Genomic DNA, 13,883 nt, shown 5'->3' with positions numbered 1-13,883 from the left:
GACCAATCAAGAACCTCCATGTGTCACGTCCCAGTGACGTGTTTCGGTATTGCCCATCAGCGATAATTGAGTACAGAGAGTCAGCCTGCTTGTCTTCATACCGAGACAGATCTTGGAGAAGGATGAGTTCCAGTAAGTCGGTAACTTTGTCTCCAATTGGTCAAACCCAGTCTCTCCTCCAGGAAGATTGTATTCTTCCTTGCTGCTCCAGTAATTGGAATCATAATGAAAAGTTCGCTGATTCGAATTAGAACAAAATTATCATTTAACAGACACGATACAGGACAACCCGAACAAAGAAACTTTAAGCTGAAATAAGCTCAATGGAAACAACGGTTCTAAATCAAATCTGAATTGGCATAGGAAAAGTTAGCAGTCATACTCAAGGTCACATCACAAGTGCTTATTTATGATATCAATAATTTACCCTCAAATTTCCATCCAGCTTGATTCGTAGATTGTTATAATAAGTAATAATCTACTGAGTAATAATCGTGTTAGTGTGAGAACCACTAAGGAACCATTATAGCTGAGATTTGGTGAGATTAAAACGGAAGTAAAATCATGAACTCCAAACTCGAGCCTAAATTTTCAAGATACACAGATCATGACAGTAATGCACGGAAAATATGCCTTTAGTCACATACCAATAAAAGAGAGAAATCAATGAAATAAAAGATCGAATATCTCACAACCAACGATTTTCCCAACAACGGGCCATGAACCATTTCGACATTTTACATCCCCCAAGTAAAAAAAAAAAGAAAAAAAAGAAACGGGCGTCGCAATCCTAAAACCTAGATTTTTTAAATAAACCGAATTGTGACATAAATATTCTGATTGTATCTTCTTATTGTCCTTACCAAAAAGAGCAATAGTTAAAACATAAAAATGGCAATCATTTATAAAACCTTGCTGCCATCGATCTTCATGAGAGTATCATCCACGTGACAGAAAATAGAAGTTGGTTTTGAGTCGATGTAGAGCGTAACGATGCTACTCTCGCTTAGTCTATCAAAGATGAATCAGATTATAATGAATAAAATGTGATTTAAAAGCGTCCCGTGTTTTGCATCTATCAGTTTGGAATACTATTTTCAGTTGAGTTTTCAATTGCTAAAAAGAACATAGGCAACAATGACATTATTTAAGTTAGGATAAGTGACGATCTCCTCTTGGGAATTTGCAACTCTCGCTCCAAGATTAAGTTAATTATTAACTTCCTAATATCGTACTTACATTTTGTTCTCATAGGCTTCTTTGCAGCTTGAAACTGTAGCTGAGGAAAAAAGAAAGTCGTAAGAACTATCTAACACCATTAAAGTTTATGGGATCATAAAAAAAAGTTATTACGCTCGTTTGAACTCTTACTTTCACTACGTGTAAAGTTGAAGCAGATAAAACTAAATAAGCAATACACCGCACATTCTTTCGGTTTACAAGCATAAGAGACTCCAAAGGATGTTCGAGAACATGAGAAATGTTTGAGGCTCTTCGAAATTGTTAATAAGAATGCTACGCTTATTAAAAAGCCTTTAAAAGGCCGAGTGGCTTACATCTACTGGGGCTTACCTAGTCTCCGTATAATGACTGGATTCTAGTCAAATATAAATATTCCAGCGTTTTGCCTGGATCCCTTTGTACCTCGCTGGTACCAATGCGCCATTTCAAGTTGGGCATGCGCACGGAGATCAACTTTAACCGGCCACGCACCAATTTACCGCTCAAAAGAGAATACAAGTACTATCACGGAAAATATGGGCTGAAGAATGCAATCACTTTTGGAAATCTGTAAAGAGAACTCAAGACTTTTCGAACACCTTATTCAATAGCGGTTATTATTGTGATTAAACACTGGTTTTGTTTTGAGCCTAATCAAAAGAGTTATAAGATTCTAAAACGCCGTGACTTACTGGATTGCCTGATTTACTACAAGTCCTGTTAAACAACTTGGATGTGACAGCCTCAAATCATGGTACCTAGCTTTTACAAAGTTCACCCATGTGTAAAAGTTAGACCGTTGTGTACCCGGTTCTCTCTTATACTCTTGGATGGAGAGGGCCCTCGAATGATTATAGTAAGAGTCTTCCCTTAGAACACAGCAACAAAGGCCTGCCAGGTCGTAAGCAAAGAACTTCAACCGGAGACAAATTTCCAACGAGTGGGCCATCGCTAGTTTTTCAGCTGGGGCATATTCAGACACGTGATGCGTTAAGAATGAACTAAAATAAATTATGGATTATGACTAAGGATATCGCTAAATTCACCTTGGCAAGTTCTCCCATCCCCAGAATATCCAGGTTAACAATCACAATTGTACGATCCCCTGGTATTGTTACACACAGCATCAGCACTGCAACTGTGCTCTTCTGTATCACATTCGTCAATATCTAAAAATACGCCAGAGTTTTTTTTTATGGTTTTAGTTCAGCCATTGTGTTTCAGTGGTCTTAGAATTTTCACATAGGTTTTAAAAGTTGTGAATCTACCTATTCGTGTAAACAGTGTTACCTTCATCACAAGCCTGACCCTGGTATCCATCAGAACACATACAGTGGTAACCCTTGTCAGTAAAACCGCTTTGACATTTGGCGTTGTTCTTGCAAGGATTCCTGATACAAGCACTCTGACATACAAAAGCAGTAATCGAAATAACGATATTAAATAATCACTGGATGAGTTTTTTTTGTCATATCCAGAATAGCCAAGGTCGAGGCAGGGGTTATCAGACGAAGCCGAAGACTGAGGTTCATAACCCTTACCAAGGAAAAATGTTTTTGCTTCTTTACAGACAACAAGCTAAGCAAAGCTCCCGAACTCGACATGATTACTCGAAGAAATCATGCACCGCGGTCATACATGACAGATTACCCGTGGCCTTGGGTGTCCTTGTCTTGATTATTGTATAATCTGCTGCTATTTGACGTCCTAGTCAATGATTTTGAAAATTCAATGTACGCCCTAGGGCAATCAGAAAAGACATAGCACTGAGTTGAATGTATAATAAATTAGAATAATTGTAACAATGCTAATAATGATGATAAAGATAATCACGATGATACATTAAATTCAATTCAGTTTTTACTAAAGTTGATGATGTAATTCAAGATGACGATGATAGAAGATTATGATGATTATAAATACTTCGATAGGGGTATGCAATTTGCATACCGTGCATAATAATACCATTTCTTGCAACCCTTAAATGGTTATTCTTGTCACTCTGCGAAATTGATAAGTCAAAAAAATTATCTATGATTATTAATGGTACTTGCCTCTGCTCCTCGGTAAATGTAATTTCGGTCCGCAATCAGGTTTACTTTGTTTTCTTCATGAGTAGCATCATTCAGTTCACATTTATGTGCTCCATCATTTCCACTAGGTTGCTTTTCGAGATTATAACTGACGCAGTTTGGCTCCATGTAACAAAGCATACCACAAAACTCATTGTTCTTGACGTCGTCAACTCGAACACGTGATTTCTGAGGCGGTGATCATCAAATGCTCTAGCGGACTTTATCGGAGCAATTAAAAATGTAAATTTATAAAGGGAATGAATTACTATGCATCGCCTTTCTAAGACTAAAGCCATGCAATATCTATCAACTTTGAAGATTTTCTTTACGAGGCCTACTAGCGTTCAAAAGTTTTCTATTTGTTTTGTATCGAGTACATGATTGAAAAAGAAATTAAAAAGAGTGGTAGCCTTCCTCAGGAGGAATTGAATACTAATTGTCAGTAGAAAAATTTGTGTGTGCACACAGAAAACGAAGGACAGTAAATAAAACAGTGGAGGTCAAACCAGAATATTTATAAAATATTCATTGAAAATGGTTGCTTCGAAATTTTGAAAGATTAACGTTGTTTTATAATTAGTAGTTCGTATAGTGTGATCGTCCGGGTGAGTGTAGTTCTGAAAAGAACTGTTGTTGGTGACTGACGTTTCGACAACCTGTGCGGAAGTCATCTTCAGAGTCAAGTGAAGAGTAGTTGTCAGTCGATGATGTTATAAAGTCTGGTCTGTTCAACGTGATTGGTCTGTTTAGCCGAGATGTGATTGGCTGGAAGACTCGTGTAGAGTTTGTTAGCAGTCATTGGTCGGTTTCGATCCGTCTGTTGTTTGTCGGTCTGTTTGTCGGTCTGTTTGTCGGTTTGTTCACGTCGTTAATGAGTCGTTTGTAAGGTGCTGGTACTTGTTGACATCCGTTGAGAGGCGTCTGTTCTAAGTTGGTAAACCAGCTTTCCAAATTCAGTCGTTGAAAATAGTTTGTACTGTAGGTTAAGCATTTATATATATATAGGCCTGTCCCAAGGTCAGGTTGATAAGTGAACGGGTGAACGGCAAAGCCTCCATCATTCGCAATCCATTTTAGTTTGTCGATCTCTCTCGGATAATGGCTGCTAAAACACTGAAAAATCCTTGTCGCTGACAGGCAGTGACGTTCAAACTTTCTTAGAAGGGGGCGAAAACCAAATACAAAAGGAAAAATCGAAATTTACGATTTCAGTTGTTTTAGTAATAAATTTTTCCAACAACTTGCCAAAGAAAACACTTCTCTCTGAGTATTTCTTTACATAGGGGAAGCAAGCGAGGAAAGCGGTCAATGACTGCTTAGATCGATTTGAACGAGACTCGCAAAATATGCTATCTTATCTTCACCGGAATGGACAAGGATTCAGGCAAGAATTCAGTTCTTTATTTGTCATATCTTACATGGTTAATTTACCCTCATAAGAACTTTTAGGGCATTAAATAATGTCAATTGCTTTTCGCAATAAAATTACGCATTTGGCCGAGAAAAATGTTGACATTTTTTTTCATATCCAATCTGTTGCCTTTTTTGGCGATAAGTGAGTCGCTGTTGTTGTTACGTTATTTCTCCAATTGTAAGCTCTCGGGGTAAAATATATTTTCCGCCATTGCTTCACGGCTCGCCTACACAAACTCTTATTTGAATTCGCTGACGAATCAATCGACCATATTTGTTGGAGTTAGATAATGAGCTCGGAGCTATGTTACAAGCTCACAACGACGCTCCGCTCAGCCAATCAGAAGGCTGGAAATTCAATAATCTTGCTCAGTTGTTACTAGTTCTAGTTATTGGTATTTACATATGTTAGTATTATGATGATATTCTTATTGCAAGTAACAGCATCTTGTGAATATTGCTTTACACAACTGAAAGTGTTGAATTAGTGTTTAATACTTTGTACAGATAACCAGTGTGTATCAATGTACGCTTCCATATTTTGGCCATCGCCATTATTTTTGTTGGTGAAGGTAGTGATGATGATTCTTTTTATTATTGCATGTGTACTTTTCGCCTATTACTGTATTAAGATGTATCCCATGACTTTAATGAACTGCAACCCATTATCAAGACCGGCTTTGTCTGCAACGATTCCGCACGTGTTGGTGTCATCGTGTGGCCCTCCTGTACCAAACCCGATTCTGACATCAACATCACGGCAGTTATCTCTATTGTTGGTGAGAAAGCCGACCCTTGCTTTTGGAGTCCTAGACTCCCAATAAGCTTCCAATGAGTAAAGATTAAACCCCTCTTTGTTGCAATAAATCTGCGTGGACGCATTTGGGCCAATCAAGGACCTCCATGCGTCACGACCCAAATTGGTCGGACGGTATTGTCCGTCGGCGATCAGTGAGTACAGGGAATCTGCTCGCTTGTTGATGACAATGAACCTGAGCTGTTGGCCGATCTTCATACCAAGACAGATCTTGGAGAATGATGTGTTCCAGTAAGTCGGTAATTTGGTCTCCATTTGGTCAAACCCAGTCTCTCCTCCAGGAAGGTTATATTCTAACATGTTACTCCAATAATTGGAATCATAATGAAAAGTTCGCTGACCAGGAAAAGAAAGAAAATACCATTGAATAAAAAAGAAAGACAAATAAATATATCAATCCCAACGACCAAACAGCCAAAACTGATGCGAGTCGTTATGAACTCGATAGAAACGCGACAGATTTAGTTGAATCTAATCAGTTAAGACAGTGACTCGCATTACGATAGAAATATACCACAAACGGCTTTCCATTAAGTATGAATTTTTAAAAGTTCTAAAACGATTTTCTTTCTTTTTTTTCGGTTAGAAATCAATAAAATAGCCATCAACAGAAAACTGCATTTTGCAGACATTTTGTTGGTATTTCCTCATGTGACCCGCATTAAAATCACCTTTGGCCAAGAGAAGACCACAATTTTACTTGCAATGAGGCAGGAAAGGTTAAACATGGTAATATGAAAGCGAACAAGGAGTCATACTTGCGGAGGTTGGGTGAGGTTATAATAGAAGCAAACTTTCAGTATCAAAAAATGTCTTCTTAAATTCATCACAAACCCAAACAAAAATCTATTACAAAACTATCGAATAATACAAATAAATGAAGAGATAGATACCTTGTTGCCATCAATCTTCATGACAGAGGTCCATATTCCATCTCCACATCCTACATCCCCCACATGACAGAAAACGGAAATTGGCCTTGAGTCGATTCGAAGCGTGACGACGTTACTTACGCTTAGTCTATAAAAAAAAAGGATTTAAGAACATTAATTATAGGAGTTAAACTTGTGGTATGCATCCACCATTTTGGAATCCCACGAGATTGTAAACTCTCGGGAAAACTAAATTTAACAGGCGTATTAAAAGAATAAGAAATGACAGGATAGCTAGTTGCTCTTTTCTAGGCATTTATAAGTCTTCCTGCGAGATCAAGGAGATCACGTCTATCGTTTTCATTCTTTTATCTTTAATCGTACTTACAATTTCGCGTCATAAGCTTCTTTGCAGCTTGAAAACATGACGGCTGCAAAAAATGAAAAAAAAATCTATTTATGATAAAGCAGATAAATGAATAAATAAATAATGATAAAAAGATCCGCAAGTGTGGACATGCTTCGTTAGAGTCTGCAACATGACGCGGTAAAATATGTAATGTAGTCATTTATCCTTAAAAATCACCTTGCGCAAATTGAGGGCGAGGTAGATAAGTTAGAACTTAACTATCTTGGTTCTATTTGTAGCATGATGGGGTTTTCGAGTAATGCATAGTTATCCACCACTACATTGGCGAACTTCTTAACCTCAACCCGCCCTAATAAGACGGAAAGGGGCCTTCTAATAGCCCACAAACATAGCAAAATAAACTAGCAGCGCTCCCATCCAGAACTAAGCACCCACAGTCCAAAGTGCCGACCAGTAGGACACTGCAAGGAAACTTAAACGTATGGGTCGATAGTTATGTTCCATAAAATTTTGTGGTTCAAAACTTATTTTGAAGCCATGTCTAAATTTATTTGTGACCCCTCACTGATTTAATGAAGAAAGCATTCACATCTACAAGGAAAGAAACAGCCAATGTTACCTTTACATATCTGTCCATTACCAGAATATCCAGGTTTACATGTGCAGTTGTGCGACCCTTTGGTATTGTTGCATACAGCATCAGCGCTGCAGTTATGTGTTCCTGTAAGGCACTCGTCGGAATCTGAATAAGCAAATCATCAATCGATCTTTTACAAAATCAGTAGCATGTCGCTCTCGAAAATGCTGATCAGATATATATTAGAATGTAAAATTCATTTGGCTGTAAGTCTAACATGCAATATTCCATTGGATTACCTGTACAGGTGTGTCCGTTCCCAGAATATCCAGATTTACATTGACAGTTGTGCGACCCCTTGATATTGTTGCACTCAGCATCAGCACTGCAGCTGTGGGTTCCTGTAGAACACTCGTCGATATCTAAATATGCCAATGATAAAAGGGCCTTTGATATGGCTTTTTGCATTTGCTTTTATAACAGTGCATCGGTAATATAGAAAACAATCTATGTGGTTCTAAATTTGATGGGCAATAAATCATTACATTACCTTGGCAAGTCCTTCCATCCCAAGAATATCCAGGTTTACATGTGCAGTTGTGGGATCCCTCGGTATTTCTGCACACAGCATGAATACTGCAGCTGTGATCTTGGGTGGCACATTCGTCGATATCTAAATAGACATGATTAATGGATCTGTTGTGGTATATGTAGCATTAATTTTGTTTTCTTAACATTGCATCGATAATGCAGAGTATCACTGCCTATGTTACTACCTTTGCAAGACCATCCGTCCCCAGAGTATCCAGGTTTACATGAACAGTTGTATGAACCCTCGGTATTGTTGCACACAGCATCAGCATTGCAGCTGTGCTCTTCTGTACCACATTCGTCAATATCTAAATATGCATGTTTGTATTTGGTCTGTTATATAGTTAATAGCATTTTTTTACTTAACATTGCACTGATACTTAATTATAGAATACAACAATTTATATAACAACAAATTCAGCAAGCAGTATTTGATTGCACTACCTGAGTAGGTTTAGTCTTCCCAAAAAACAGTATCAGCAATGCAGCCGTGCGCTTCTGAACTACTTTTATCATTTGTGATATCTGGGTACGCATATCGTAGGATCTTTTATAGTTTCAATAACATCCGTTCTCGTAGATAGTGTACTCATTATGCGCAATCTAAAAATCTATCTGGCACTGAATTAAGCCCGAAATATTTCATTGCTTTACCTTTGCAGGTCCATCCATCCCCTGAAAATCCAGGTTTACATTCACAGTCATAAGATCCTTCGGTATTGTTGCACACAGCATCAGCACTGCAGCTCTGCTCTTCTGTAGCACATTCGTTAATATCTGGAGTTGCAACATATTTGGTTTGATTACCATAAACTGTCAAAATATTGTCATAGTTTGGAAGAGCAAATAATCTCTCGTTTAAATTATTTGATTTTAAACTGTAAGCAGACTAGCCGAAGAAATCATCTGAACTTCTAAAACAAAAGAAGACATCAATTAACACGAAAAACGTTCAACTTTAATATGGAAAGTAAGGCAACAAGGCCATGCACTTGTGCAAGAAGGATTGAAATCCATCCCTTTAATTCCAAACTTCTCGTGAGCCTTCTCTTATCAAGCTAGAAACATATTCACTGTACAAAGTAACCAAAAAGCAAAATCTGCCTCTGCAATCCCTGCCATCTCTGGAATATCCAGGTTTACATGTACAGTTGTACGATACTTTGATATTTCTGCAAACAGCATCGGCACTGCAGTTTTGCTTTTTTGTAGCACATTCGTCAGTATCTGAAATCTGATCATGTTGATTTCAATAATCATTGAAGCTGTCTTCAATTTAACATTAGTTTCAATTATGAGTAAAGTCTTAGAGGGAATTACTCGTTTAGAAAATGGCATTACCTTCATCGCAAATCTGACCCTTGAATCCAGCTGAACACAAACAGCGATAACTTTTGTCGGTAAAACCGCTTTGGCAAGTCGCGTTGTTCTTGCAAGGGTTTGCGATACAGTTACTCTGACATGAAAGAAAAAAACAAACAACAAAACAACAAAACAAAAATAAAAAATCAAAGCAAAAAAAACAACAACAACAACAAAAAACAAAAGAAAGGGAAACAACAAAAATTAGCCAAAACATCTAACAAAATGTCGTTAGACATGACATCTAGAGAAACATATCATGAAATAGTTTTTCTCCATACTCTAAACCAGCAGGATTGGTAAGTAAAACATGCATGCTACTGGAAACCTCGTTATTCTCAAATCGTGGCTGGAAGAAGTTTGTAAGTGACACTTGCCTCTGATCCATGGTAAAAGTAATCGTACTCCCCAACAAGGTCGTCTTCGTTTCCTTCGTGAGTAGCATCATTCAACTCACATTTATATGCTCCATTGTCCCCACTCGGTTGCTTTTCGAGATTATAACTGACACAATCTGGCTCCATGAAACACCGTATCTTACATAATACTTTATCCTTGACGACATCAATTTGAATTACGTGATTTATCAGGCGTTGACGGTCAAATGCTTTGGTGGGCTTGAATTCCAAATAACGGCAGTTTTCTGGGTCAAAATGATATTTCTTATTACTTTGTGAGAGAAGATAATACCCGCCGAGTAATAAAAAGGGAGAAAAAGATATGGAGTCATAATAATTTGACTTGGAGTATTGTAAAGCACAGAAAAGAGATACTGGCTCAGCGCTCTCTACATATCAATATTAAACTTTTGGATCAGATTAAAAGATAAAAAGTCCCTTTTAAGACCGTACCCTAACAACACTCCAGAAACAATTTACTTAGAAGTCAGGCCATGACAGGTCTCATATCATGGTCAAATGTTCTGTATGTTGTCAGCAGGTAGCAATGTTGCAAGGATTGTGTGTGTGTGAACAGAAACATGGAAATAGCAAATTCTAGTCATATAAAGAGATTTTTTCATTATTTTTTTTTTGTGTTGTTGTTGTTGTTGTTTTTTTTTTTTGCGAAAGAGTGGCGGAGGAAATATTCAATTCTCCGCAAACAGTTCAAGGCTATTTCATCATACATCGGAAAGCTTCTCAAAGAGGATGGATATTTGTTTTCTGATGGCAGCAAGCGTGAGGTCGAGATGGCTGGATATTGGCCGAGTTCTTTTTTTGCGTTTTATGGAACTCGACTTCGTCTCAGTTTATAAAAACGCAAGGAAACAACGAGGCCATATTAACTGAACAACCTTAATCAATAGAGGACTTATCATATGCAAAACAGATTTCGCGTTCATAAGAATCAAGAATGACAGTTTTCTTTTTGTATTTCGAGAGCCGGGAAAGAATGCCATTTGTGTTTGAACCACAATAAACCCACGGGTGTTTTCTGTGTTTTCTTTTTTTTGATTTTCTTCTGCCGCTTTTTTTCATCGCCGACATTGTCCAAAAGTTACGAACTTTGTTAGTCCGCTCCACGCACTTTTTCCCAAGCGGGCAAGAGAGGCCGACTCGGGTATCAATCAGAACACAGCATTCGCTTCATATTGCCCACGGGCGCTGCCAGCTAAATAATAAAAACCCCTACTGGTCATGTTTTAGTCTTGTGATAGCCAAACAAATATTAACTTCAGCGTGTTCTTGAAGAGATTTTTTCCCATGCCCCCATGCTGAAATTATATAATTGGAACTTTAAAAATTATACGCAAGAGAGAAACAAAGGCAACAAAATTGCTTAACATCGATTTTTTGGTGGCAGTTACGCGGTAGTTTTGGCACACCAGCAATCAAAAAGTCAGAAAATTTGCCTTTAGGAAGTTTCAATCCTTCGACTGAAAAAATTCAATTTTTTTCCACAAAGTTCTTCGTGTAGAAATAATTAAAAAATGTTTATCCAAAGCTCCCCGCTAAACCGAAACTAACACTAGACCGCGTACTAGCATCGCATTTTAGTTCCAGAATCTATTCAAATGATAACGCTTAAAAAAAAAAACAGTAAACATTTTTCATAGTTTTGTGGCATCTGAGTAAGACAAAAGCTACTAACCTTCTGAGAAGACGGCGTCGAGCATCACAGCACAGAGGAGCGGAAAAATAACACATATCAAAAGGAAATTCATGTCATAAAGCCATTTAAAGATTTTATCCGGCGTTGTAGAAACTGGGAGCAATACACTGTAAATGTAGCCCTCTGGTCTTGAACTTGGATCTATGATGTTTACTTTGTTAGCGTTTTTAAGCTGACTCAAGTTCCAGATGTCATACTCAAAAGGCATTAATTCTTAACAACGGCTTAATAAAGAAAATGGTAATAGATTTGTTTCAAAAGCATTTAGAACAATATATTTTGAAGATCTCAGGTCTGTTGTGGAAATTGATAATCCCCATGCATTTTTACAATTGAAATTTAGTTCAAAAGTTGATTGAAAACGATATGATATTGTTTACATTATAATCGAAAAAGTTATAAGTACTGGTGATGCTATTTTTCGTTCAAGCATATGAGAAAAATCTGGAACTCGATGAAATCCATATTTATAACCGTTGAATATCATTTTCTATTTAAAAAAAAATGAAAAAGGGAAAAGAAAGAAGCTATTTCTGTTCCCTGCAATTCATAAACCCCGCAAAATTATTATCCGCATGATGCAAAACTATTAACAAGCGACCAAATCTCGTCGTAAAAAAGACTAACCAAAAAAAATGTTTATTTGGAAAAAAATTGCCTAATATTGATTTTTTTGGGTGGCAATTACGTGAAAATAATAGCTCCCTTCCATAAAAAATAGATAATTTGAATTCTCCTTCTTTTTTTTTTTTCTTTTGTACATGGCTTTTAATTCTATCTCCAGTTTGAGGAAGACAACTAAATGAATATTTAATTAAAATAAGAAAGAAAGAAAAGCTAAACAAATGCAAAGGATGAAAACCCAGCGAGATAAAGGCGCGTTTGAGGTTGGGGAGATGTAAACGAAAGGCATATTACGAACTTGCTACCTTAAAGTCTGAACTTTTCAAAACTCCCTCATATTAACCTACTTATTTTAATAGCTTCCATAACAAAAAAAACTTAAGAAAGACCTTGTTGCCATCAATCTTAATAACAGAGGTCCATATTCCATTCCCACATCCTACATCCCTCAGGTCACAGAAAACGGCCTGGTATTGAGTCGATATGGAGCGTAACGATTCCACTCACGCTCAGTCTATCGAAGATCACCAATTAAAAAAGATAAGAAATCAGTCGCTAAATCAAAAAGAAAACAGCTGAATTAAACTAGGATAATTTTCTCCTCTCTTTTTTTTTTTTCTTGAAATCTTTAACGCTCGATGCGAGATGAACTTTGTCGTGTATTTCAAAATAAAGAATTTGCATTTGTCTGTCATAAGCTTCCTTAAAGCTCGAAACCACAACTGCAGAAAAAAGAGAAAAAAAGATAACGGGAACTGTGGAAATTTATCAACAAATGTTTCAAAAATCGTTTAGTTGTTCTCCAATTCTCTCTTTTTGCGTCGCCACAAGCCAAAAATGATTTTTAGTCAGACCACCTCTGTGAACAGCGATCGAAAGTGTAAATTTCAAAGATTTTGACTCCTTGAGTGAAGAAGGATCAGCTCACTCAACTTCTCAGAATGGCTTCCACGGACCAACTTTTCCAATTTGATGGTCAACTTTACGAACAGTGTGAAGGAGTTGCTATGGGGTCCCCCCTTGGTCCTTTGTTGGCGAACGTGTTTATGTGCCATCTGGAAGAAAGACTATCTGACGATGATTTATTTCCTTCTTATTACAAGCGTTATGTCGACGATACGCTTGCAATAATGCCTGGACTCGATGTAGCTGAAAGTTTCCTCAATGTACTCAATGGACTCCACCCTAGTATTCATTTCACTATGGAACTTTCCAACAACGATTCAATTCCTTTTATTGGAACGTTGATAACAAAGAACGGCAACAAGCTGGAGACTCAGGTCTATCGTAAACCTACGAACACGGGCCTTTTACTTCACTTTCAAAGTCACACCGATTTGCGCTACAAGAAGTGTCTTATCAAAACAATGGTTCATCGTGCAAAGGAATTGTCCTCTACGCATCAAGCATTCGTCGATGAGTGTAGGCATCTAAAATCTATGTTTCATCGCCTTGGTTACCCTAGTTCTTTGGTGAACTGTATTATCGACAAATGTGATTATTCCTCTACACCAGATACTAAGACAAAATCTGATGAAACTTTAAAAGTCAGTATTCCTTTCAAAGATCAAGTCTCAGTGAACATTGCCGAAAGACAAATGCGCGATCTCAGTTCAAAAATTGGCATTGATGTATAACCAGTCTACACCAGTAAGAAACTTGAGCAGGATCTAAAGCTTAAAGAAATCAAGCCACGCATCGTAAATCAGCATAGCGTTGTTTACTGTTTTAAATGTGATTTGTGTGATTCAAATTACGTCGGATATACGACGCGCCATTTGTTTCAACGCATTGCTGATCATCGATACTTTGCCATTGGTCGCCACCTGAGAGATGCCCATGGGAACAT

General features: G+C 37.5%; 2 protein-coding genes across 2 annotated transcripts; one reads left to right on the top strand and one right to left on the bottom strand.

The window, feature by feature from the left end:
• Positions 1-5,328: 5,328 nt before the first annotated feature.
• Positions 5,329-11,618, bottom strand: LOC131792383 (uncharacterized). Its single transcript, XM_066170202.1, has 8 exons — positions 11,390-11,618; positions 9,676-9,941; positions 9,278-9,392; positions 8,122-8,244; positions 7,376-7,510; positions 6,787-6,829; positions 6,420-6,546; positions 5,329-5,862 (listed from the first exon to the last, which is right to left on the bottom strand). Exons 1-8 carry the CDS (start codon positions 11,616-11,618, stop codon positions 5,329-5,331), a joined length of 1,572 nt encoding a protein of 523 aa, XP_066026299.1.
• A 1,357-nt stretch (positions 11,619-12,975) lies between these two features.
• On the top strand, positions 12,976-13,671 carry LOC131776803 (uncharacterized). Its single transcript, XM_066170201.1, has one exon. It carries the CDS (start codon positions 12,976-12,978, stop codon positions 13,669-13,671), a length of 696 nt encoding a protein of 231 aa, XP_066026298.1.
• Positions 13,672-13,883: the final 212 nt, after the last annotated feature.

Source organism: Pocillopora verrucosa, chromosome 7, assembly GCF_036669915.1.
Source record: "Pocillopora verrucosa isolate sample1 chromosome 7, ASM3666991v2, whole genome shotgun sequence".
NCBI classification, from domain to species: Eukaryota; Metazoa; Cnidaria; class Anthozoa; order Scleractinia; family Pocilloporidae; genus Pocillopora; species Pocillopora verrucosa.
Note: the sequence above shows the minus strand (reverse complement) of the source record. Positions and strands in the feature narration are given on the sequence as shown.

Coding starts and splice junctions, on each gene's coding strand:
- LOC131792383 (XM_066170202.1), bottom strand. CDS start 11,618: ATGCCTTTTGAGTATGACATCTGGAACTTGAGTCAGCTTAAAAACGCT. Junction 6,830..7,375: donor ATGTAAAGGTAACATTGGCT/GTTTCTTTCCTT, acceptor CATTTTTTGCAG/CCGTCATGTTTTCAAGCTGC. Junction 5,863..6,419: donor TGAAGATTGATGGCAACAAG/GTATCTATCTCT, acceptor TTTCCTGGTCAG/CGAACTTTTCATTATGATTC.
- LOC131776803 (XM_066170201.1), top strand. CDS start 12,976: ATGGCTTCCACGGACCAACTTTTCCAATTTGATGGTCAACTTTACGAA.